The sequence below is a fragment of the Prunus dulcis genome, chromosome 5 (genome assembly GCF_902201215.1).
Source record: "Prunus dulcis chromosome 5, ALMONDv2, whole genome shotgun sequence".
In the NCBI taxonomy this organism is placed as follows: Eukaryota; Viridiplantae; Streptophyta; class Magnoliopsida; order Rosales; family Rosaceae; genus Prunus; species Prunus dulcis.
Window position 1 is genome coordinate 15,462,262 of NC_047654.1, and position 21,369 is coordinate 15,483,630.

General features: G+C 39.2%; 7 protein-coding genes across 7 annotated transcripts; 4 read left to right on the forward strand and 3 right to left on the reverse strand.

Moving 5' to 3' along the window:
* Positions 1-935: 935 nt before the first annotated feature.
* On the forward strand, positions 936-5,192 carry LOC117627409 (pentatricopeptide repeat-containing protein At3g47530). The gene is made up of 2 exons (XM_034359496.1): positions 936-3,097; positions 3,324-5,192. Exon 1 carries the CDS (start codon positions 943-945, stop codon positions 2,782-2,784), a length of 1,842 nt encoding a protein of 613 aa, XP_034215387.1. The 5' UTR covers positions 936-942; the 3' UTR covers positions 2,785-3,097; positions 3,324-5,192.
* Positions 4,242-5,192, forward strand: LOC117627411. The gene is made up of 2 exons (XM_034359498.1): positions 4,242-4,515; positions 4,551-5,192. The coding sequence occupies exons 1-2, from the start codon at positions 4,272-4,274 to the stop codon at positions 5,108-5,110; spliced, it is 804 nt and encodes a 267-aa protein (XP_034215389.1). The 5' UTR covers positions 4,242-4,271; the 3' UTR covers positions 5,111-5,192.
* A 96-nt stretch (positions 5,193-5,288) lies between these two features.
* On the reverse strand, positions 5,289-7,473 carry LOC117627410 (malate dehydrogenase, chloroplastic). Its single transcript, XM_034359497.1, has 2 exons — positions 7,293-7,473; positions 5,289-6,943 (listed from the first exon to the last, which is right to left on the reverse strand). The coding sequence occupies exon 2, from the start codon at positions 6,931-6,933 to the stop codon at positions 5,689-5,691; it is 1,245 nt and encodes a 414-aa protein (XP_034215388.1). The 5' UTR covers positions 6,934-6,943; positions 7,293-7,473; the 3' UTR covers positions 5,289-5,688.
* Positions 7,474-8,184: 711 nt separating this feature from the next.
* On the reverse strand, positions 8,185-10,426 carry LOC117627412 (geranylgeranyl diphosphate reductase, chloroplastic). The gene is made up of 2 exons (XM_034359500.1): positions 9,600-10,426; positions 8,185-9,059 (listed from the first exon to the last, which is right to left on the reverse strand). The coding sequence occupies exons 1-2, from the start codon at positions 10,296-10,298 to the stop codon at positions 8,358-8,360; spliced, it is 1,401 nt and encodes a 466-aa protein (XP_034215391.1). The 5' UTR covers positions 10,299-10,426; the 3' UTR covers positions 8,185-8,357.
* Positions 10,427-11,873: 1,447 nt separating this feature from the next.
* LOC117628731 (GDSL esterase/lipase At1g74460) lies at positions 11,874-13,462 on the forward strand. Its single transcript, XM_034361243.1, has 5 exons — positions 11,874-12,111; positions 12,257-12,387; positions 12,470-12,709; positions 12,802-13,051; positions 13,211-13,462. Exons 1-5 carry the CDS (start codon positions 11,874-11,876, stop codon positions 13,453-13,455), a joined length of 1,104 nt encoding a protein of 367 aa, XP_034217134.1. The 3' UTR covers positions 13,456-13,462.
* A 308-nt stretch (positions 13,463-13,770) lies between these two features.
* LOC117628648 lies at positions 13,771-14,534 on the reverse strand. Its single transcript, XM_034361140.1, has 3 exons — positions 14,350-14,534; positions 14,206-14,252; positions 13,771-14,109 (listed from the first exon to the last, which is right to left on the reverse strand). Exons 1-3 carry the CDS (start codon positions 14,438-14,440, stop codon positions 13,975-13,977), a joined length of 273 nt encoding a protein of 90 aa, XP_034217031.1. The 5' UTR covers positions 14,441-14,534; the 3' UTR covers positions 13,771-13,974.
* A 3,830-nt stretch (positions 14,535-18,364) lies between these two features.
* On the forward strand, positions 18,365-21,232 carry LOC117629212 (cyclic dof factor 3). Its single transcript, XM_034361724.1, has 2 exons — positions 18,365-18,672; positions 19,660-21,232. Exons 1-2 carry the CDS (start codon positions 18,505-18,507, stop codon positions 20,890-20,892), a joined length of 1,401 nt encoding a protein of 466 aa, XP_034217615.1. The 5' UTR covers positions 18,365-18,504; the 3' UTR covers positions 20,893-21,232.
* The last annotated feature ends 137 nt before the right edge of the window (positions 21,233-21,369 follow it).

A 21,369-nucleotide genomic window follows, 5' to 3' on the forward strand; every position in this document is an offset into this window, starting at 1 on the left:
TATCGATAAATATTTGAATGAAACTGATGGACAAACAACTTTTAAATCAACCAAATTTGTGGCATCAAACACTGATAACCGTTCGAAAACTAGACAATTAGACATGAAGTACTCAACAACTCATCAACATTTTCCAAATGAAGAACCCCGAGGAACTCAAAACCAGTGTGTCCATAAGAGTGTGCCCTTGGAATGTCGCATCAAAAAGGCGTCAAGGAGGATCCCGTTTCCTTTTCAAGACCTAATAGTGTGCGGGGAAGAGTATAGGAATCTTCATAAATAACACCATAGTCTAGTAGAAAGTCCAACAGAAACACTCGAACTCTCTTTTCCATTGCAAACTGAATCCATTTATCAATGGAACTTGCAAGATGAGGATCTAGATCAAAGCAAACTCTGAATTGTTCAATATTTGAGCCTCTATGTTGTTTCAACACATGGTTGACCCAATTGACGTATCTACAACTTTTTTGATTTTTTATTAATTGCTGTATGAGGGCACGAAATTCACACAAAGTATCATTACCATCAAAATAGAGATTTGTAGTAAAGCACCACTCATAACAACGCCATCGCTTAGAAAGAATACTACCAGTTTGTTGACTTTTTAGTCAACATAGTTTTCTTTCCCTTGTTTAGGTCCGGTGCACTTCGGTGTTCCAGTTTTCCGATCTTGACGCGCACCTCTATTATTTATTAATAAACTAAATTAAATATCAGACCTGCCCGGGCTGCCCATGGGCCTGGCCAGCCCATAACCCAAAAGATGGGGCTGAATTTAGCCCATATGGCCTGGCCATATTTACATTCCTGGTTGTAAGAATAATTAAGGTTTCGAATTTCTCGGTGCTCAAAAAAGGTTTTCGCACTATGGTTAAGTTCGAAAATTGACATTAAATTTCACATATTTGTAATAAGCAAAGGGAACTAAAGAGTGAAAATATGAGAAGAGCAGCAGTCTCACATCACCTAAGCTCGCTCTCTTCTTCTCAGGCTCATCACCCCAACGTTCCTGTTTGTTTTACCACCAACATCTCCCACACTCAAACCCCAAAACAATCCCTTCTTGACCTCATCAAATCATGCACCAGAAGATCCCATTTGCTCCAAATCCACGCCCACATCGTCCGAACATCACTTGTTCTGGAACCCACCATTTGCCTCCAGTTCTTGTCCCTCGTTGGACTTTCACCACTGAAGAGCATCTCCTATTCCCGCCGATTCTTCGATCAGATAGCAAAGCCGACTGCTTTTCAGTACAACACCATGGTAAGAGCTTACTCAATCAGTGATTCACCAGAGGAGGGGTTTTCTATGTACCGAGATTTGCTACGGCGGGGCCTCTGTGCCGACGCCTTGGCATCGTCCTTTGTGATCAAATCTTGCATTAGAGTTTCGTCGTTGTTAGGAGGGATTCAGGTGCATGCTAGGATTTTGAGAGGTGGCCATGAATCCGACAGTCGTTTGCTCACTACTTTGATGGACTTGTATTCAATTTGTGGCAAGTGTGATGAAGCATGCAAGTTGTTTGATGAGATGCCTAAGAGAGATGTTGTTGCTTGGAACGTGTTGATTTCTTGTTGTTTACATAATAACCGGACGAGGGATGCTGTGAGCTTGTTCGATATAATGCGGAGTGAAACTCATAGATGTGAACCCGACGAAGTTACGTGTTTACTTATGCTCCAAGCTTGTTCCAACTTGAACGCGTTGGAGTTCGGCGAACGGGTTCATAAGTACATTGAAGAACATGGTTATGATGGTGCTTCAAATCTGTGTAACTCTCTAATAGCGATGTATTCACGGTGTGGGTGTTTGGATAAGGCTTATGAGGTGTTTAAGGGAATGAAGGATAAAAATGTGGTTTCGTGGAGTGCAATGATTTCTGGGTTGGCAGTGAATGGGTATGGTAGAGAAGCTATTGAAGCATTCGGAGAGATGCAGAAAATGGGTGTTTTACCAGATGATCAGACTTTTACTGGAGTTCTTTGTGCTTGCAGTCATTGCGGTTTGGTTGATGAAGGAATTGTGTTTTTTGATCGTATGAGCAAAGATTTTGGGGTAGTGCCTAATATCCATCACTATGGATGCATGGTTGATCTTTTGGGTCGTGCTGGTCGACTTGATCAGGCCTATCAGCTCATACTGTCAATGGATATCAAACCGGATTCGACAATATGGAGGACCTTACTTGGGGGTTGCAGAATTCATGGCCATGATGCCCTTGCGGAAAGTGTTATAGGTCATTTGATTGAACTCAAGGCTCAAGAGGCAGGGGATTATGTTCTGTTGATGAATATTTACTCTTCAGCTGGGAACTGGGAGAAGCTAACAGAAGTGAGGAAATTTATGAAGGAAAAAGCAATTCAAACTACACCTGGCTGTAGCACAATTGAATTGAAAGGAGTAGCACACGAGTTTGTTGTGGATGATGTTTCACACCCAAGGAAGGATGAAATCTACAAGATGCTGGATGAGATTAATAGCCAGCTGAAGATTGCTGGTTATGTTCCAGATGCATCATCTGAATTGCACAACTTGGGGACAGAAGAAAAGGGGCATGCACTCTCCTATCACAGCGAGAAATTAGCTATTGCTTTCGGTGTCCTAGCAACTCCCCCTGGCACGCCAATCAGAGTGGCCAAGAATCTTCGGATATGTGTTGATTGCCATAATTTTGCAATGGCTCTCTCAGGGGTTTATAACAGAGAGGTAATTATACGAGACCGCACCCGGTTTCATCATTTCCGGGAGGGGCGCTGCTCTTGCAATGGCTATTGGTAGGAATATTCAAGATCTACATCATGTGAGCCAACTGGGAACATTTTCTGCAAATGAAATGCCTGGGCAGAAGCAACACTGTGGGTTGTTTAGATGGGAGTAGACAATTCTAGTGAAGTAATTATTAGTGCCCTGGCAGTGGCCGTCCTTTGGTTTGAAAGAGAAAATGTGGAAGGAAAGCTGTGAAAAGGCAGTTGTAGCAGCAATCTGTTTGGCTGATTGAGCACTGGTGCAGTTACTTGGTGTGCAGGGCAGGCAGCCACCATAAGAGATGAACAAAAGAGGATACTAAAAAGCTACGGTTCAGATAAGCTTTGTATGCATCCAGCGAATGGCTTGATTAATAAGTAGCAAATCTGATAAATTTGCTGAATTAGCTATTGGACGTCAAAAAGGAAAAATGTATATTTTTTTTTTTTGGTGAAGAAAATTTGAGAATTTAAAACCTTTAGAGTTTCACTCCACTGGAATTTCTTGTTTTAAAGTAATCAGTGTTATAATTATCTCTTGTATTTGATCTGTGTTATAATTTCGTTTTCCAGGTAAAGGAAAAAGATGGTCCTTGGTGCGCAAGCAAGCCATTAATCATCTATATAATTTAAAGAAACAAAAACAAGGATACAGTGTTCAATTTGGAACTTGAATTAGAAGAATTAGAGATGAAGAAATCAGTGCCACTGCAAGTGTGTTTCACTTTCACGAGGGTTCTGAAAGCAATGGCTCCTCCTACTCCTACAATTCCAACTTCAACAACTCTTGTTACCTGTCCTCCTTAACTGCTCTCAAGAAGATTAATGGCTTCCAGCTCCAACGGTTAGGACATGGCCAAGAAGATCTCCATCTCCCCTACTTCCTCCTCCCTCTATTCCTTTGGTGATTCCTGCCTTGATCTGTTTTTCCATGTGAAACCAATACTTCACCCACTCGAAGACAACACCATCCAGCAGCAGGCTGATTATAATCATTTTGCCCTTAACTATCTGAAGCAACAGCTGCCTGTGGCCTGGTCCCACAGTCCCCCAATCACCCTCAAGCTCATCTTCAATAACCATCCCAAGACTCTATTATTCAACCTCCCTTCCCTTACCAGTTAGTTTTGGGGTTTGTATGACCTTCTCAACATTCTCTACTGGGTTCTAAGGCCAAGACGCTTCGGAGAGGCTCCACCATGACCCAGACTATAAGTTGTTACACGACCGGGTTATGGATCTCTTGGCAGAGGAGTTGAAGTCTGATATTGACTTATTGAAGCAGCAGCACAAGCTGGAACTGAAGCCAGATGAAGATGGCGACGAACTTGATGCTGATCTTTTGGTACGTGGGGCTGCAGCGTTGTCATTAACGAAATCTCAGACCACCTCTCCAGGGCCATTTTGCTGCATGAAAGCATTGCAAGGAGGCTTTTCCCACCAGAATCAGATCAATCAGAAGAGTGGGAACGGCTAAGGAAGGCTTTGGTTCCCCTGACCAATTACTACAATCATTGAATCATGTACGGGAATCCCACACAAGAGGTCTCTGTGGTTAAAAAGTGTTTGGAGGAGGTGAAAGCAGCAGCAGAAGGAGGAAGCAATTTAAGAGGCGGCAATGGCATAATAAAGCTGGATGCGCTGCTTCCAAATGAGATCATAAAATATGTAGAAGATGAGGATTTTGGGGAAGCAGCTGAGCTTCAGTGGAAGGCAGTGGTGGAGGACATGTACCTAAAGCAAAAGCAAGGGGAAGAGAGTTGGGCAAATTTAAAAACTGCTTGGCAGTGTGTAACATCACCACCGATTTCATGGCCATACCAGTCATAGAATTGGCAGTGTGTTTTGGATTTGTGCTGTCTGAACTGATTACAGATCTGGCATGGAAAGGAAAGGTGATCAGTTTTGGTCATTTACCTGATCAGCCGCTGCTGCATTTAATACAAGGCGATGATCTCAAGTCCATGCGCGAGTTTATGATGAGGACATGCTTCAGGGAGTCCAACGAGGGTGTTGATTTGCGGAAAGTGTTTGATTTGATTCTGGAAGTGGTTGTAAATGAGAACTTGAAGGCAGAGCAGATTATCAAGAAAGTGTTTGTGTTCACCGACTTCAAGGGATTTTTTAGCTGCACCTCGATGATGCCACACATTTTGCTTTGGAATATTTGTGACTGGAAGTTTCCTCATTCCAAAGAACATCATCCAGGGGTGACGATGGTGAGTGGCTTCTCCGACAATTTGATTAAGTCCTTCTTGGACAATGGTGGGGAAATTGGCCCGCAAGCTCTCATGGAAGGATCCATTGCTACAAAGAGTATCAAACTTTCTCTGTGGTTGAGTGTAACTTTTGCACTTTGATCAAAGATTTACAGATAAGCGGCAGGCCGGTTTAATAAGTAACAAATTTGATCAAATTTGGTGAATGAGCTATTTTTTTGAATTCCATCTTTTGTTCATCTAGCTCACATCATTTTTCTATGATTTGTGATTCTTTTTAATTTCCAAAGATCCAAGTAATAAACTCTAAGAAAGCACGTAAAAACACCAACATAAAGAGGCTGAAATTTGAAAACATTCTTAGAATTATTCGACAGTGACTAGCTCAAGTCTAGCATACACGCCAGAGGAGAGAAATACATGATATTCCTAACAACTAACAATCGACCAGCCAAGTTATTTCAAAACCGTCACTACATATTCCCCAAGAGAGAGGCAAGGCTAAATTCTTCAATCTACAACAACAGAAGCAACTCTATATTTCTTCCCAACAGTGCTTCAACATAGAAAAATGAGAGGATATCAAATTCATTCTACAAAACTTAAAAGGACCGATGGAATGCTAAATCCGGGCAAAAAAAATAACCAGGTTCCAGGTTTCTTTATAACCCTCTATAAGGCATTCATTAGAATGAGGTTTTACGAGCTTCAGATGCTATCTAAGCAGTCACTGCTTGCTTGTTGGCAAATGCAATACCTTTCTCAATGCTGGCTTTCAATTCTGGCTTAAGTGCTTCCAAAGCCTTCTGCTCATACTCTGTCAAACCTTGGAGGTCAGATGGTATCAAAGCTTCAACCCCTTTCCTTCCAAGCTTCACCCTTGATGCAAAGAAAGGAAGCTCGGTCAGATCAGACTCTACATAAGAGCACTCATAGACATCCCCATCTCCATCCAGTGCACGCAGAGATGACTCGACGAATCTAGCTGCTGCATATGCCATTGACAATGTTGCAGACCCAGCACCAGCCTTTGCCTCTACAACCTCAGTTCCAGCATTTTGAATCCTTACAATTAGCTTTTCAACTTCTTCATCAGTGAGGCTGACTGAGGGTTTTGTCTTTGATAGAAGGGGTAGAATGGTTATCCCAGCATGTCCACCAACAACTGGGACATCAACATCAATCAGTTTTAGATTCTTCTTCTGAGCAACAAATGTGTTTGCCCTCACAACATCCAAGGTAGTAACACCAAAGAGCTTCTTTGGGTTATAAACACCCTTCTTCTTTAGAACTTCTGCAGCAATTGGCACCGTGGAGTTCACCGGATTACTGATAATGTGGATGAAGGCCTCGGGGCAGTTATCAGCCACAGCCTCAACCAAGTTCTTCACAATGCCGGCATTGATGTTGAAGAGGTCATCACGGGTCATACCGGGCTTTCTTGGAACACCAGCAGGTATGACCACCACATCCACACCTTTCAATGACTTGGCTAACTCAGAAGCTCCGGTGAAATCAAGAACCTGGGAGGGAGTGTTGCAGTGACTGAGGTCAGCAGCAACACCCTTGACATTCGCTATATCATACAAATGCAGGTCAGAGACCAAAGGGGACATCTTGATCAAAAGAGCCAGGGGCTGACCTATCCCTCCAGCAGCTCCAAGAACAGCTACTTTATAAGAGGCCTGGGGTTGAAACGGAGTCTGAACCACCTGGGCTCCCTTGTGGGCTTTTAGAGCAAAAGAAGCTCGAAGAGCTGCGGTGGTTTCTTTGCCCAAGAAAGAGGTCTCAGATTCGCAAGCGAGAGATGTAGTTGCCTTGAGGCCATTGAAAGAACTCTTAAGAGGGTTTTGGGAGTTGAACCTCAAAGAACAAGGCTTTGACTGTGGAAATGAGACTGCTTTGTGGCCAAGGGAACAGGTGGTTCCAATGGAAAAGGTAGCTGCTGCTGATGTTGCCGCCATCTCACAAACTCTGCGCCACAAAAATTTAAAATTGCATTAAAAAACACAAACAAAGCAAAGATTTTTACATCTTAATCAACATACAAGTTCCAACCCAATTCACCAAATAAAAAAATCTCAATTATTGGTTATTGACACTAAAAGAAAGTCCAGAAAATCAAATAACATGAAATTCTATGTACAAGATTCCAATGAAAATTGAACTTTCAGAAACAATAACTGAATACACAGCTGGGAATTGAAAATTCTAAAGAAGCAACCAGATCTGATAACACAACCAAAAGATCCATGGATGCTTGAATTGAAATAAAAAGCAATTGGAAATCAAAGATGATGAGAGAGAGGGTGCGGAGACTAACCTTGAAGATGCTGAAGGCCACCGACCACAGAGCTCTCTGAGACGCGAATTTGGAAAGACAAGAGCATTGAGAAGAGAGAATATAAAGGAGTGAGAGAGAGAGAGAGAGTGGGGCTTTGACCCGTCTTGGGTTTTGCTCGTGAAGTTCGTTAAAAACTCCGCCAATGGGCCTCGGACGAATCCACACCTTTTCTAAAACAGCTACCTCTTTTTTAATGTCAGTCGATGCGTGCGGAGTGGACCCAAATATCACCGAATCTACCATTTTTGTTCGCTTCCTCCCGCCGCTAATCTCTAATTATTTTCAACGGCCACGATTAATCCAAAATATATGAAAAAAAAAGTAGTGACATTTTTTAAGACTAAACTAAACTATGTTTTTAGTCCTTATAATTCATCATTAAATTCCACTTTCACCCTTATATTTTTAATTGTCATGATTTTAGTCCCTATAGTTTACCAACCGTTCAAATTTAAGTGAAATTTGCCTCTATTTGGATGAAAGAAATTATTTGGATTTAATAATTAGACTAAATTTGATGCAAAGACAAGAAAGAACTAGATTAAATTGAATGTATTTGAAATAACTACATTAAATTGAATGTATTTGAAATAACTAGATATATATTGCATTTGAAATGACCGTGTGCAATGAATCATTGAAACGGACGTAGAATTTGTATCATCTAAATTCATAGAATTTGAACCCTAGAATTTGAATTATCTAAATTCATAGCATTTGAATCCTTCCATCCAAACATATAGCATTGTATGACATAATATGAGGTAATGTTTCTTTATTATTCTACACGCATTTTGATTTTTTCTTTATCCCCCAATTCAATCCAATTCAAGCATTCTCTATTTAACACTAACTTATTCACAATTTCACATACCATAAAACCATTAACACTATATTATATCATAACTACAAACTCTCTTGGTAATCCAATGGGGAATTCCCACTCAGTCTGTTGGTTCCAAGAAAACTGTTACCTCATTACAGAAGTAGGGAAAAAAAAAAAAAAACAAAAGAAAATTACACAGCTGAGAAGGCTTCCTCCTTTCATACATTAAGTTTTTCCATCTCCCTCCTAAGTGCATTAGCCCTCACCAGGCTCCCAATGGTATTCACAGCCAACTTCAAATCCTCCCAAGGATTCCCAGGCACCACCCTCTTATACAAATAGCTGTCAAAGGTCATCTTCTGCACATACTCATCTCCACACATCTCCACAAAAGCCTCCCTCGCCGGGTTCGACCTATAAAACACCTTCTGCAACACATCCAACACCTTATAAGTAGGCCAGTAAGTCTTGTCCCACTTCTCCAAGTACTTCCTTAAATCCGCCTCATTTACCATCCTCTTTCCATTCTCCGACCCCTCAACTATTGCCTCTGCACACATCCTACCACTCTTTGCTGCAAAGTAGATGCCTTCACCCGAACATTTTGTCACATACCCCGCTGCATCACCAACGAGTGCTACTCTGCCTGCTAACCTTCGGGGGCGGGGGTGTTCGGGAATTGGATGCGCCTCCACTCGCAGGATTTTGCCTCCTAGGATCTTGTCCTTGGCTCTGTTTCTTGTTGCAAGTTGGAATTTCTTGATGTCTCCTTTGTGAGTCACAGTGCCGGTACCAACTGCTACATGGTCACATTTGGGGAACACCCACCCGTAAAAGTCCGGTGAGACATCATCACCAACATACATCTCAGCAAGATTCTCATAGTACACCATTTTATCATCAGGGATTTTGATTCTCTCCTGCAAAAGGCAGAAACCAAGAATTTAATTAGAATGGATCAACACTGAACTAAGTGTAAACATTTAATCATATTTCAGCAATGCACCCGGGGTTTAGCCTTTTACCAAAATTTTGACCAAGTATAGAAGATACAACTTTAAACTAGCTAATCATTCATTAACATTTTCTCTAAAAGGGTTTTTCTTGTTCTGTTTGCTAAGCTAACTACGTTTTTCAGGACAAATTAGAAATGCATACCAAAAACCATGTCTCAATTTTGAGTTACTCACATAGATACAGTCATTTCAGCCAAATAAATACCAAGAAAAGAAAATACTTTTATGCAGGCAGCCAGAATGTTAGAAAACAACTTCAAATCAAAGAATGTGCCTAGTACGTTAACACAAAGCACAACAATTGAGTGCAAATTGAATTAAAAGTTGCTTTCTTCCTCTAAGTTTTATAATCAAATTGCAATTTCCTGCGAACAACTCCCACATGCAAAGCCCGCAGAGCAAGAATTAACTGATAATTTAAAACAAAGCAAGTTCATAATTTACCTGAAAGGCAATGGCATACTCATAATCACCAGCGTCAATACTCTTAGCCACTCTAGAATTAGCCCCATCAGCTCCAATCACAGCATCAACCTCCAAACTCTTCTTCACACCAGCCCCACCGACCTTCCCATCATACTCTGTGTAATGCAGAACGTACGGCGCCTCCCCATCTCCCGGTTTCTCCATCTTCAGAAACAAACCATTTATCACAGTCGCCCCATTCTCACTCGCCCTGTTCCTCAAGTACTGGTCCAGCACCTCACGCCTCACCATCCCAATGTACTCGTGCGGCTTCAGAGTTTGACCAATGTCAACGGCCACATTGGACGGCGAAATCATCTTCATCTTGGTGACCCGGCGGTCGATGATGTCCAATGGGAGGTCAAATTCACCCACCATGCAGAGCGGGATTGCGCCGCCGCAGGGCTTACAGTTGTCCATTTTTCGCTCGATTAGGAACGTCTCAATGCCGCCTTTGGCGAGGGTCTCAGCGGCGGAGCCGCCGGCGGGGCCGCCTCCGACTACGGCGACCCTGAGGTTTCGACCCGTGACTTTTGGGCTGGTTTTGGCGGCATTGACCTGGAGCCTCCGGTGGATTGAAGGGTTTAGAGAAATGGGTTTTGCTTGGATTGTGAAATGGGGCTTTTCTGCGGAGGCTTGGCGGAGTCCGATGAAGGACTTGAGAGCAATGGAGGCCATTTTTTTGGGGTTGGAGCTGAAGCAGAGGAGGGGCAGAGTGTGATAGTGGCAGAGAGAGTGAATTTTTATGTTTTCGGAAGATATGGTTTGGGATATGAGTGGGGAAAGTGGCCGTTGGATTAGGAGAATGAAGGGCCAGGATTTTTTGTGGATAATGAGTTGGATTTTTTGGATTTTAACGATTTTTAGGGGGGGTTTCGCGTATTTGTGGTCTGGCTGTGATTTTTGTTTGGCTTTAGAATTTGGAGAGGCTTATGTTACGCCACGTCGTGTACTTTTGTAATGAGTTTGTTTGGTTGTGGACCTTCTCTTCTAGGATACAAGTCAGATATCTTTACATGCAGCAAATGATGCTTTGCCACATCAGTACTTTTAAACCTCTTTTCTATGGCACTGATATATCGTCATTTGTGAGTCATGTTAGAGAAATCAACTTTAGATATCAATTTGTGTACTATTTTTCTCGTAGAGATAGAGCTCATCAATACAATAGGTTTCACGCCCTATTAGAGAAATAGTACACAAATTGGTATCTAAAGTTGATATCGCTAGCATTTTCCTTTGTTGTAATAATATTACACCCCCAACCAAAAAAAAAAGGTTTCCTAGGCTCACAAGACTTGCGGATTGAACTTTTAATTGAATATGTTAATCAAGAAGTAGAAGCAAATGTAGTGATTAATTTGTTATTTTGAGATATGGACATAATGTCGGTCTGAAATTGAACGAGTTGTAATTAAGCATGTTTATATTTTATTTGTTAAGAAAAGAACACGACTCATACAAGTTCAAATTTGAATAAATCAAACATCACTGTATGATCACGGGGCCAAAGTTACACCAGTCATAGTATGAAAAGGACAAATTTTGATCAATTTGGTTAAGCTTGTTAGAAATCTTTGTCTTCAAGTCCAAGGCAAATTTAGGGAAAATATTTGGAAAAGTATTTTACTTGGCTAGCTTACTTTAGAGATTGCAGATGCACCTATATGGTTTGCCCAACATGTTGAAATAAAAGGCCAATTTGTGTCTTGATAAATTGAGGTGAAGTAATTTAGATGGGTAGGTGAACCCCCCAATATAATTTCCTTTAAACATTTGTTCACACCAGCAAAATCATAGCCCAAGCCTCCTTCCAAGAATTCCACTTTTCTCCTCTTTCAATTGCACGTCAGTGTTTGGCTTTCACCACCCACCTTGATGCTTTGTAAAATCATGAGAGAATTTTCAAATCCAAAGTGCATTCTAAAATATTAAAAATTATGGGACCTTTTTTTGAGACTCATACCGTTGCAAAACTTGTATATTAATATAACTTGTAAAACAAAGACGTACTCATGGTAGTTGCATTAGGTAAGAACGAGCAACGGTTGGTTTATCAAACAAGCTAGCTAAGCTACCCTCTCTGTTTTTTCTCATCTCAAATCCGAACACATTCTAGTGTTTGTGCACGAAATCTTAATTCTACTACTTATAAGTCCTTGTAAATTGTGTTTAAATCCAAACCCAAACCTTCCATTTTACTTTGGAAGACCTAAAGAAGCACATTTTCATCTTACCAAGTACCAATCAACCATGAAGTTCATGGTGGCATTAACCATGATGGCTGTGACCATCTTTGGCCTCCTCATTGATGGTCACAACTGCAAAATTGTGCAGTTTATATTCGGCGACTCCCTCTCCGACGTCGGAAACAACAAGTACCTAAGCAAGAGCCTTGCCCAAGCAAGCCTGCCATGGTATGGGATTGATTTTGGCAATGGACTGCCTAATGGAAGGTTCTCTAATGGCCGCACAGTTGCTGATATAATAGGTAACGAATATATATGTAAAAACCCAAAAAAGCATAAAGTTTGTTCTGCATGAGTTTCTTTTGCAATCCAATTTTCGTTAATGTATATGCTTAATTTGTTGCCTTTTTTTGTTTTGTTGTCTGCTGAACATGTTTGTTTATTTAGGTGATAACATGGGCCTCTCAAGGCCACCTGCCTTTCTGGATCCATCTTTAACTGAGGATACAATTCTAGAAAATGGAGTAAACTATGCCTCCGGAGGTGGTGGAATCTTGAATGAAACTGGTGGCTACTTTGTAAGTTGCAGCAACCTTAATGTTAAAATACTAGCTTTAAGATTGATCGCATGCAATTTGATCATCAAAATGTCATTTGCAGATTCAGAGGTTCTCGCTCTACAAGCAAATTGAGCTGTTTGAAGGCACACAAACACTGATTAAAAGCAAAATTGGAGCACAAGCAGCAGAGAAGTTCTTCCATGAAGCTCGTTATGTGGTCGCTTTAGGCAGCAACGACTTCATCAACAATTACTTGATGCCAGTTTATAGCGATTCGTGGACTTACAACGATCAAACTTTCGTCGACTACATAATGGAAACCCTACAAACACAACTCAAGGTTGTGATCTTTAACTAACCACTGATTATTGATATAGTTATAATTATCAAAGTTTCTTAATTTGTATTAATTGTGATCATGTTTTTGAGTAGCTTTTGCACGGCTTAGGGGCAAGGCAGCTGATGGTGTTTGGTCTAGGACCAATGGGCTGTATCCCACTCCAAAGGGTTTTGAGTACATCTGGAGATTGCCAAGATAGAACAAACAAACTAGCTCTCAGCTTCAACAAAGCTGGAAGCAAGCTATTGGAAGACTTGTCCAGCAAGCTTCCTAACGCAAGCTTCAGATTCGGTGATGCGTATGATGTCGTCAACGATGTGATCAGCAATCCAGACAAATATGGTATGTTAATGTGCTCTTCAGGATTTAGCATGTCATAGAAATTAAGACAGAACATGTTCAGATCTACTTGTTTGTTTCTCTATTGACCTTTTCATGTTTCTCATTTATTCTTTCTGCATCTTGATGATGATTTCATTCAAATTCAACCAACCATGGTAGGCTTCAGTAACGCAGACACACCATGCTGCTCATTTGGAAGAATCCGACCGGCTCTGACATGTATCCCTGCATCAGTATTGTGCAAAGACAGAAGCAAGTATGTGTTTTGGGATGAGTACCATCCATCAGATGGTGCAAATGAGCTAATTGCTCGTGAGCTCATCAAGAAATTCGGTTTTTCGCGTGTTGATGAAACAAACGGTCCTTCCCCTGCACCCGTCATTGCTCCATCACCAGAGGAATAAATTGTGCACTGAAACCAGCAGGGTCTGCTACTTACAATTGCTTCCTAAAGCAACTTCTCAGTGATCATTAAATAGAATTTTCATATACCACTAGGATTATGGTTTGTGAACTCAAATAGTGTGTTTCTGATTGTTGGAGATTTTGCCCATAAATTTTTTTACACTGTCTCTATTATACATATTTAGCATCAATGGCCATGAAGTTTTCCACTCACACATAATTGTCACCCATAATGATGATAATATAACTCTTTATGTCTCTCTTAAATAAACAAGAGGTCTCCAAATTGATATCTCCAAGTTAATAAGCTGCATATTGTGGCCAATATACATATATTACATATATATATATGTATGTATATATATATATATATATTATATTTCAAGCATCTACTCCTAGAGGCCTAGCCCTAATAATAAACTCAAATGATGAATGATCTAAGAACAAAATTCTTGTATACAATAGTCCATATATAACATTACATTGTAAATGCTAAAACCAATAGTAGCAGGAGAAAACTAGCAATCCACACATCTTCCAAATTGCGGCTTTGGAGTGTGGCGGTTGTTGGCTCCAGATCCCGGGTAGTCATGAAGCTCCACATCCATTCTTTCAGTAATAGTTTGCTCATAAAAATTATTCTCTGTGGTTACCTGTTCTAAGTCCCATCAATGTAAGTCTCATGCAAAGTTTCATTAAAATATAGAGAGTATATAAATTCTGGCAATCAGCTTTACGGTAGGTCATACCAGTTCGTTATTTCCTGCAATTTGATGAACCTGAAGACTTCCAATTCCTGCATATTGGGTACAAAAATTAATTCAGATTTAGAAGGAGAATAATAATAAGAAGAAGAAGAAGGATTAAGAAGTAGAAAGTTGTTAAAATCTTACTTGTAACTGGGACGGCATTCAAGCAGATAATAAGTTGAGAAAACCCCAAGAAGATCACAAGCAGATGAAGGAGAGTGCCTGCCAATGCCATCTTCTGTAGCAGTCTTCAAAAGGGCAAGTTCTATATGCAAAACTGAATGTTAATTCTGATATAGCCAGCACAACCCAATTTATACAATTCACCAACAAAGCTGTCCAGACCTTGTTTGTGTTTGTTGCGTCTTGGGAAAAAGCAATGATGTGATATGATATGATATGATAGTGGTTAAAGTCAAAAAGGTAAAACAACAGAAGCGTTTTGCAAGACAAAGTGTGAACCATAAATGTGGAAGTGGAAGTGGAAATTAGCCCAAATGCAGTGAGGTTCAGGTGGGGATGCCACGAAAATGATATTTTAAGTGAAAATGGTGGTGAGAGAAAAGAAGGGGACACACTATAATGCAAGTGGAGGGTGACACAAGAATGATGTTGTGGCAAAACTTGAGCTCATGCACTAACTTGTAGGTTAGAAGGTTCAGTGGAAATCATCATCATTGGAGCTCAAGGACATATTCAATGAATTTCCGAGAAGAAACTGAAAAAGCAACTAGGCACTTAACATTCATTTTTTGTGATTCAATTTGAGTGGCATACCAACTAGAGAGTTGGAAAAACAAACAGCAGCCACCAAATGTGGCAGCAGTTTTCTGCACTGCAAGTATGACTTGGTTGAATAAAGTTTGTAGAAGATAAATATCCCTGGCCTATAATTATATTTTGTGTCTGTTTTTTTTTTTTTTAATTGGCAGAAAGAAGACATGATGATATGGCCGGATGATAATTAAGGTTGGAAACACAATCAGTTTTAGCAGGCAACTTTGTTTTACTTCAGCAGACATATTGGTACCTACCTGTCCTGCTTTTAGTTTAACTGTTTTGACTTTATAAACCACCAATTAAGTTGCATTTGCTCCTCCATTGTTTGGTGAGTCATTGCACTTCATATGGTTACAGACAAACAGAGTGATATGGCTGTAAAACCCAGGTGTTGACAATGAAGCAAAGTAGCTGATGTAACAGCCAATTCCAAAAGGTGATTAAATTAATTAACTAGTTTCAATTGTGAACCACAAAAGCCTAAATATCCGAAATGGGATGAGAAAGTAAAAAAGATAAAGCAAGAAAGGCAAGGTCCATACTTTACTTTCTGCTACTTTGCATGCTGCATTATGACTTTTTAAGTCAACCCTTTCAGATGGGATCCTGTGTATTCATTCATGCTCTGAGTGTATGAACGCACCCAACTTAGTCAAACTTTTCATTGCATATGAGCAACTTGCTCATCTTTCCCTCCATATATGAGACCACAATACATATATAATATATGCGTCTATATGCACTTGTTTAATTCTCGGCTACCAATATGTAGAAAAAACTCACGTGATGGGAGAGATAAAGAGAAAGGTTACATGAATCCGTGATAGGCGAATGAGTTTCTCGGGCCAGGAGTTCTTTTTTCTCTATTGGGTCTGAATCAAGATTCAGTTCATACATAAATTAGGGCAGTAATGGGCCAGCCTCACAGGAAGTTTGTCATGTGCTTTATGACTTGGGTTTCTGAAACCCTAATGCAAAGCTTTCAATGGGCTTGGTGTTGCTTGCGCTTCGGTCAAAGCCCATATTACAATCATTTTCAAGTTTCAAGTTTCAAACTTCAATGGCATTGACAAGTGGCCTCCATGAATTTTAAAGATGATTAACAAGCACTTGCAGCCTAATCATTTGCTGGTATTTCAAAGCAAGCTTACTTTAATTATAATTAGGAAACTTCTTCTCAAATTTCCATCCTAATCTCATCCTAATCTAATTTTTTGTTTATTAATCCTGTCCAAATCAAATTGTGGCATGAGCTCCTAATTGAAAAACATGTTAATTAGCAAAATCCTTAACCGTCCACGGGGCTGCCCCACAACTTTAACTTCCAAATTACTTGTTTAATCAATAGTTTAATCCATATCTCATGTATTTGATTAACCTAATCAAAACCATTTGACCATTACACCGAAAGACGGAAAAGTTATGCTCATCAACTTTTTATTTTATCCCCACGTGTATTAGTATGGTCTACGCGTGAAGTATACAAATTGTGGATGCTCTACGCGTGTCCTCCACTATGACACGGGTTCCTTATCTACGGGAGCTTATGTACAGACTTTGCAGGCTTTTAATCTTTTGATTCTTTTCTATAAAAAAAACAAACTTTGAGCTTTTTGGGTGGGACCCTATTGCAAAGTGTCTGCAGCTGATGTGGCAACAAATATTTTTCTAATCTGAAATCTGAAATTAAGATTGTATTCTATGACTCGATTCGAAATGAGAGTATTTTTACTTACCACTCGATTCAAAATATTTTTGATCTGAAATAGGCATAATTAGAAAACAAATTGAGTTAGTTTAGAGTCTTCATACACGGCAAATTAAAAAGATACAATTATAACAAAGATTTTGTAGCTCAAGTGATTAATAATACGCACTTAATATGCTGGTTCAATTTATTTTTCTCCAATATTACTTGTATAAAAGAACAAATATTAAACTATATGTTAGTTGACATAAATTTCAAATAAACACAACATAACTGTAATAGAATACGTAGCAAGTGATGCATGATAAATAGAGTTACGCGAAGAAAATATTGAGAACAGAAGTTGGAACTAATAACATTTTCCATATCTAGTAAAAAAAAAAATGTTTTTATTAGAAGAATATGCACCTTTAACCTTTGGCATTGGTTTCAAATGATTTAGACATGTAGTAATTAAATGAACGATTGTTCAAGGATATTATATTGTGCAAGCTATGTGTCATAGAAGTGTATATATGTGAATGGTTCTTGTACATAAAAAATTAGAATTCAATATCAAAAGCGAAATCCCAAAATATATTCTTAGCAACACAAGCTTGTCCAATAACTATGTAACACGTTAATAGACGCATTGGCGGAATTAGGTAGAGGTCTACCATGGGCTCTAGCCCAGGTAGCCTTTTTATAAAATTAAAATATATTACATATATTTTAATGTTATTCATCTTATAAAAACTTAGTTGCTCACTCAAATGTAGTTTTGTAAAACATTGTCTACTCAATTTTTGTAGTCATATAATCATATTATATTTAATTTGTTTGCTCAATTAATAAAATAATCTCTTAATAAACACTCATGATTTTAACTCTCAACCTTTTACTATTTTATCCCAATCTGTACTTTAATATATTTCTAGAAAAACTACAGAAATAGTAAGTACCCAAACGAAAATTGGTCATTAGTTTTTAAACTATAACAACTTTAGCTAGCCCACCCATTGAAAAATTTCTGGTTCCGTTCTTGAATAGATACAGATAAACTTTTGATCCCCAAGAATATAGGGTTTAAATTAAAATAAATATAGTGGGTTGGTTCGATTTAACAATTTTCCTATGAGAAATATGTAAGAGTTAAAACAAATACAATTAAATTTGATCCAATATTACACACTTTTTAATGTAAAATTTGACTAAATTGTTTAAATTCGTTAAGAGTAATTGTCTATACACTCAAAGTTATATATATATATATATATATATATATAAGAATTTCATTAACTGGACTCGAAGTCCGATATTTAAATTCTCCTCTATGAATATAACTATAATAAAAATATATTGAAATTGGATTTTTTCAACTGTTGATACAATCAATAATTTGTTTTAAACTAATCTCAGTTATAAAATAAAAAAAAGAAAAGAAAAGAATTCAAACTCGAAGACATCTTAACTAATTTGGCTTTAGTCCGTTTAAATCATTCGAGCGATTTTTGGGTCACCATGGAAGTCAAGTTATCATAAAAAAAGATAGAAGATATATATGTTTGGGTAGCACCGAATTTCCATGCATCAGAAAGAGAGAATCCGGATGCAATTTGACAAAGGAAAATCTGGAGGCCACAAGAAGTTGTGGCTGAGAATCATACCCACGTTCTGACGTGGCACCCACCTTTAGTTTAAACGGATTAAAATCGTAGACGACGTTTTACTACGCCCAATGCCAACCGAGACACCACCACTCAAGACACCCCAGAAAACCTCTCAACAAAAATACTCGCGCGTTTTTTCAACACTGTTTGGCTGCCGAGAAAATGCTGGAAACTAAGGACCCTGCGATCAAGCTCTTCGGGAAGAAGATTCCCCTGCCCGCGGACATCGAGGACCTGGGCTTCACTCAGCCTGAAGAGAAAGAAGTAGATGTAGAATCAGAAGAAGAGGACGAAGAAGATGAAGAAGAAGAAGAGGCAGAGACAGAGCAGGTACAGTTTTTACACTGAGAGAGAAGGTCTTGTGGAACTTGTTTATTTGGACCCTTTTGTTAAAATGCTGAGACAAGTTTATTTTTTTTATTTCACTTTACATTTGGTGGTTATGAGCTATGACAATCTTGTTGGTTTTTCCCCTTTTTTATTTCGAGGGAGTCGGATTTGGGGTTTTGAGATGTTTGTTTGATTCTTAGTTCTATTTTGTTTGATTTTCTGATCCTATTTAAAACGGGGATGATTAACTTTTATGTCTAGAAGATGAAACTAACCAGGAAAAGAAAGTGGAAATTTTGAACCTTTATTGGTCATTTGAGAATTGGAAAAGCAATTTTTTTTCGCCTTAGAGGCTTGTTTCCTTCAAATTTGTTACCAATGAAACGATTGTCAGTCAATGAATTTCAGACCAGCCTTTGGAAAGTATAAAATTTGATCACTTATGTTACTTTTCTTTTTTGGTTACCTAAATTCAACTTACATATGCCAGTAGCTAATTAATTTTTTTGAAAGTTTGTTTGTAGATTTAAAACTGTGAAACTGTTCATGCTGCTTGATATCTTTCAGAGTCAATAGTCTTCATCTGTGTCGTTTAATTTATTTTTCTCTCAATATGAAAGGGTGTTTCCTGTTGATTTTCTAAATCTGTTATTTTCATTAAATTTCTAGTCTTCGTGGTAATAATTTTCTACGTATCTGGGACTTCATGTAACAGAGTGATTGAATTCTCTAATTGGGTAGAAGTTTCAATAGATTTGATTGTGTCAATGAAACTATAGTACAACCAAACTTATAATTTTAACAAAAAAGGAGGCAAAGATTATTGCTTTTCATTGAAAGATGAAGAAAACTCCTTGTAAACATATAAATTTACAATATTTCTTGTTGCTTGATTTTGTTTGAAGCTGTCATCACACTGATTACTTATATAATGATTCAAGTTTATTTTGCAATACTTGTTCCTAAAGCTAATTGTGAAAATTTCAGGATCCACCATCAAGAAAATCCCCTGAGAGCATGGATCAAGATGATGGTCCTCCAAACACTGAAGACCCAACAAACATGGGCATATTATCAGATTCTAATGTGAACCCAATGCCACCCTCTATGAATGAAGAAAGTCCAAAATCAAACACTGCCAAGACTGAGAATACTGAAGCAACCAACTCGCAAGAGAAAACCCTGAAGAAGCCTGACAAGATACTTCCATGCCCCCGCTGCAATAGCATGGACACTAAATTTTGTTACTACAACAATTACAACGTCAACCAACCACGGCATTTCTGCAAAGCCTGTCAAAGATACTGGACTGCAGGCGGTACCATGAGGAATGTGCCTGTGGGAGCGGGACGTCGCAAAAACAAGAACTCTGCCTCACATTATCGCCACATCACCATTTCTGAGGCTCTACAAGCAGCTCAAATTGATGCTCCAAATGGAGCTCACCATCCTGCATTGAAAAGCAGTGGCAGAGTCCTCAGCTTCGGAGTGGATGCCCCCATTTGTGATTCCATGGCTTCTGTTTTAAATCTTGCAGATAAAAAGGTTTTGAATGGTACTCAAAATGGCTTTCATAAAAGCGAAGAACGGGTTATTCCAACTCCTTGCAAAGGTAGAGAAAATGGTGATGATAGCTCAAGGGCATCTTCTGCAACAGTTTCAAAACCACAGTTGCAGAATGTCAATGGCTTCTCTTCACAAATTCCTTGTCTTCCGGGTGTTCCTTGGCCTTATCCATGGAATTCAGCAGTTCCCCCACCGGCCTTTTGCCCTCCAGGTTTTCCGTTGTCATTTTGTCCTGCACCTTATTGGAACTGTGGTGTCCCTGGCACTTGGAACGTTCCTTGGTTTGGTCCACAACCTGCTTCTCCAAACCAAAAGTCCCCTAGCTCTGGTTCAAATTCTCCAACGTTGGGGAAGCATTCAAGGGATGGGGACATTCTAAAACCAGAGAGTTTGGAGAAAGAAGAACCATCAAAACAGAAAAGTGGTCGTGTTTTGGTTCCAAAAACATTAAGAATTGATGATCCAAGTGAAGCTGCAAAGAGTTCAATATGGGCAACACTTGGGATCAAGAACGATTCCATCAGCGGGGGAGGGCTGTTTAAGGCCTTCCAATCAAAAAGTGATCAAAAGAAAAATGGCCCTGAAACCTCTCCGGCCTTACGAGCAAACCCAGCAGCCTTGTCTAGATCCCTCAATTTTCAAGAGAGCTCATGAAGTAGTTGGCCATGATGGACGATTTTTTTATAAAAGCTGGAAGAGTTAGGTTGAGTTCAACCCATCTTGTATGAGTTTTGACAGCTAACCCCATCCAGCTAGGCCATTTTGGTTGAGCTGGTCGAAACCAGGAGGTAGAAATGGAGGGGCACTCTTTACTCCCTAGGTTCCTCGGTGTGGTAGGGGAACTAATGTAGGATAAAGCTCTAGTGGCAAATATTGTTGCCTTTTTGTAACACTAAGCACAAATGTACTTAGTTTCCTATGTTTATGTTCTTGTACATATCTTTGTATTTGTGAAATACTATGATAGAATTGGAGAAAAGATCTTTTCCTTCCATTCTCTTTGGTTCTTTATTCAAATACCAAAAGTTTCTTTGACATGATACAGAGGCAGTCTTGTTCTTGTTCTAGACCTAAATTGCAGATCATCTGTCGAAAACCAAGAAACCTAAATTGCAGGTCATCTGTCTAAAA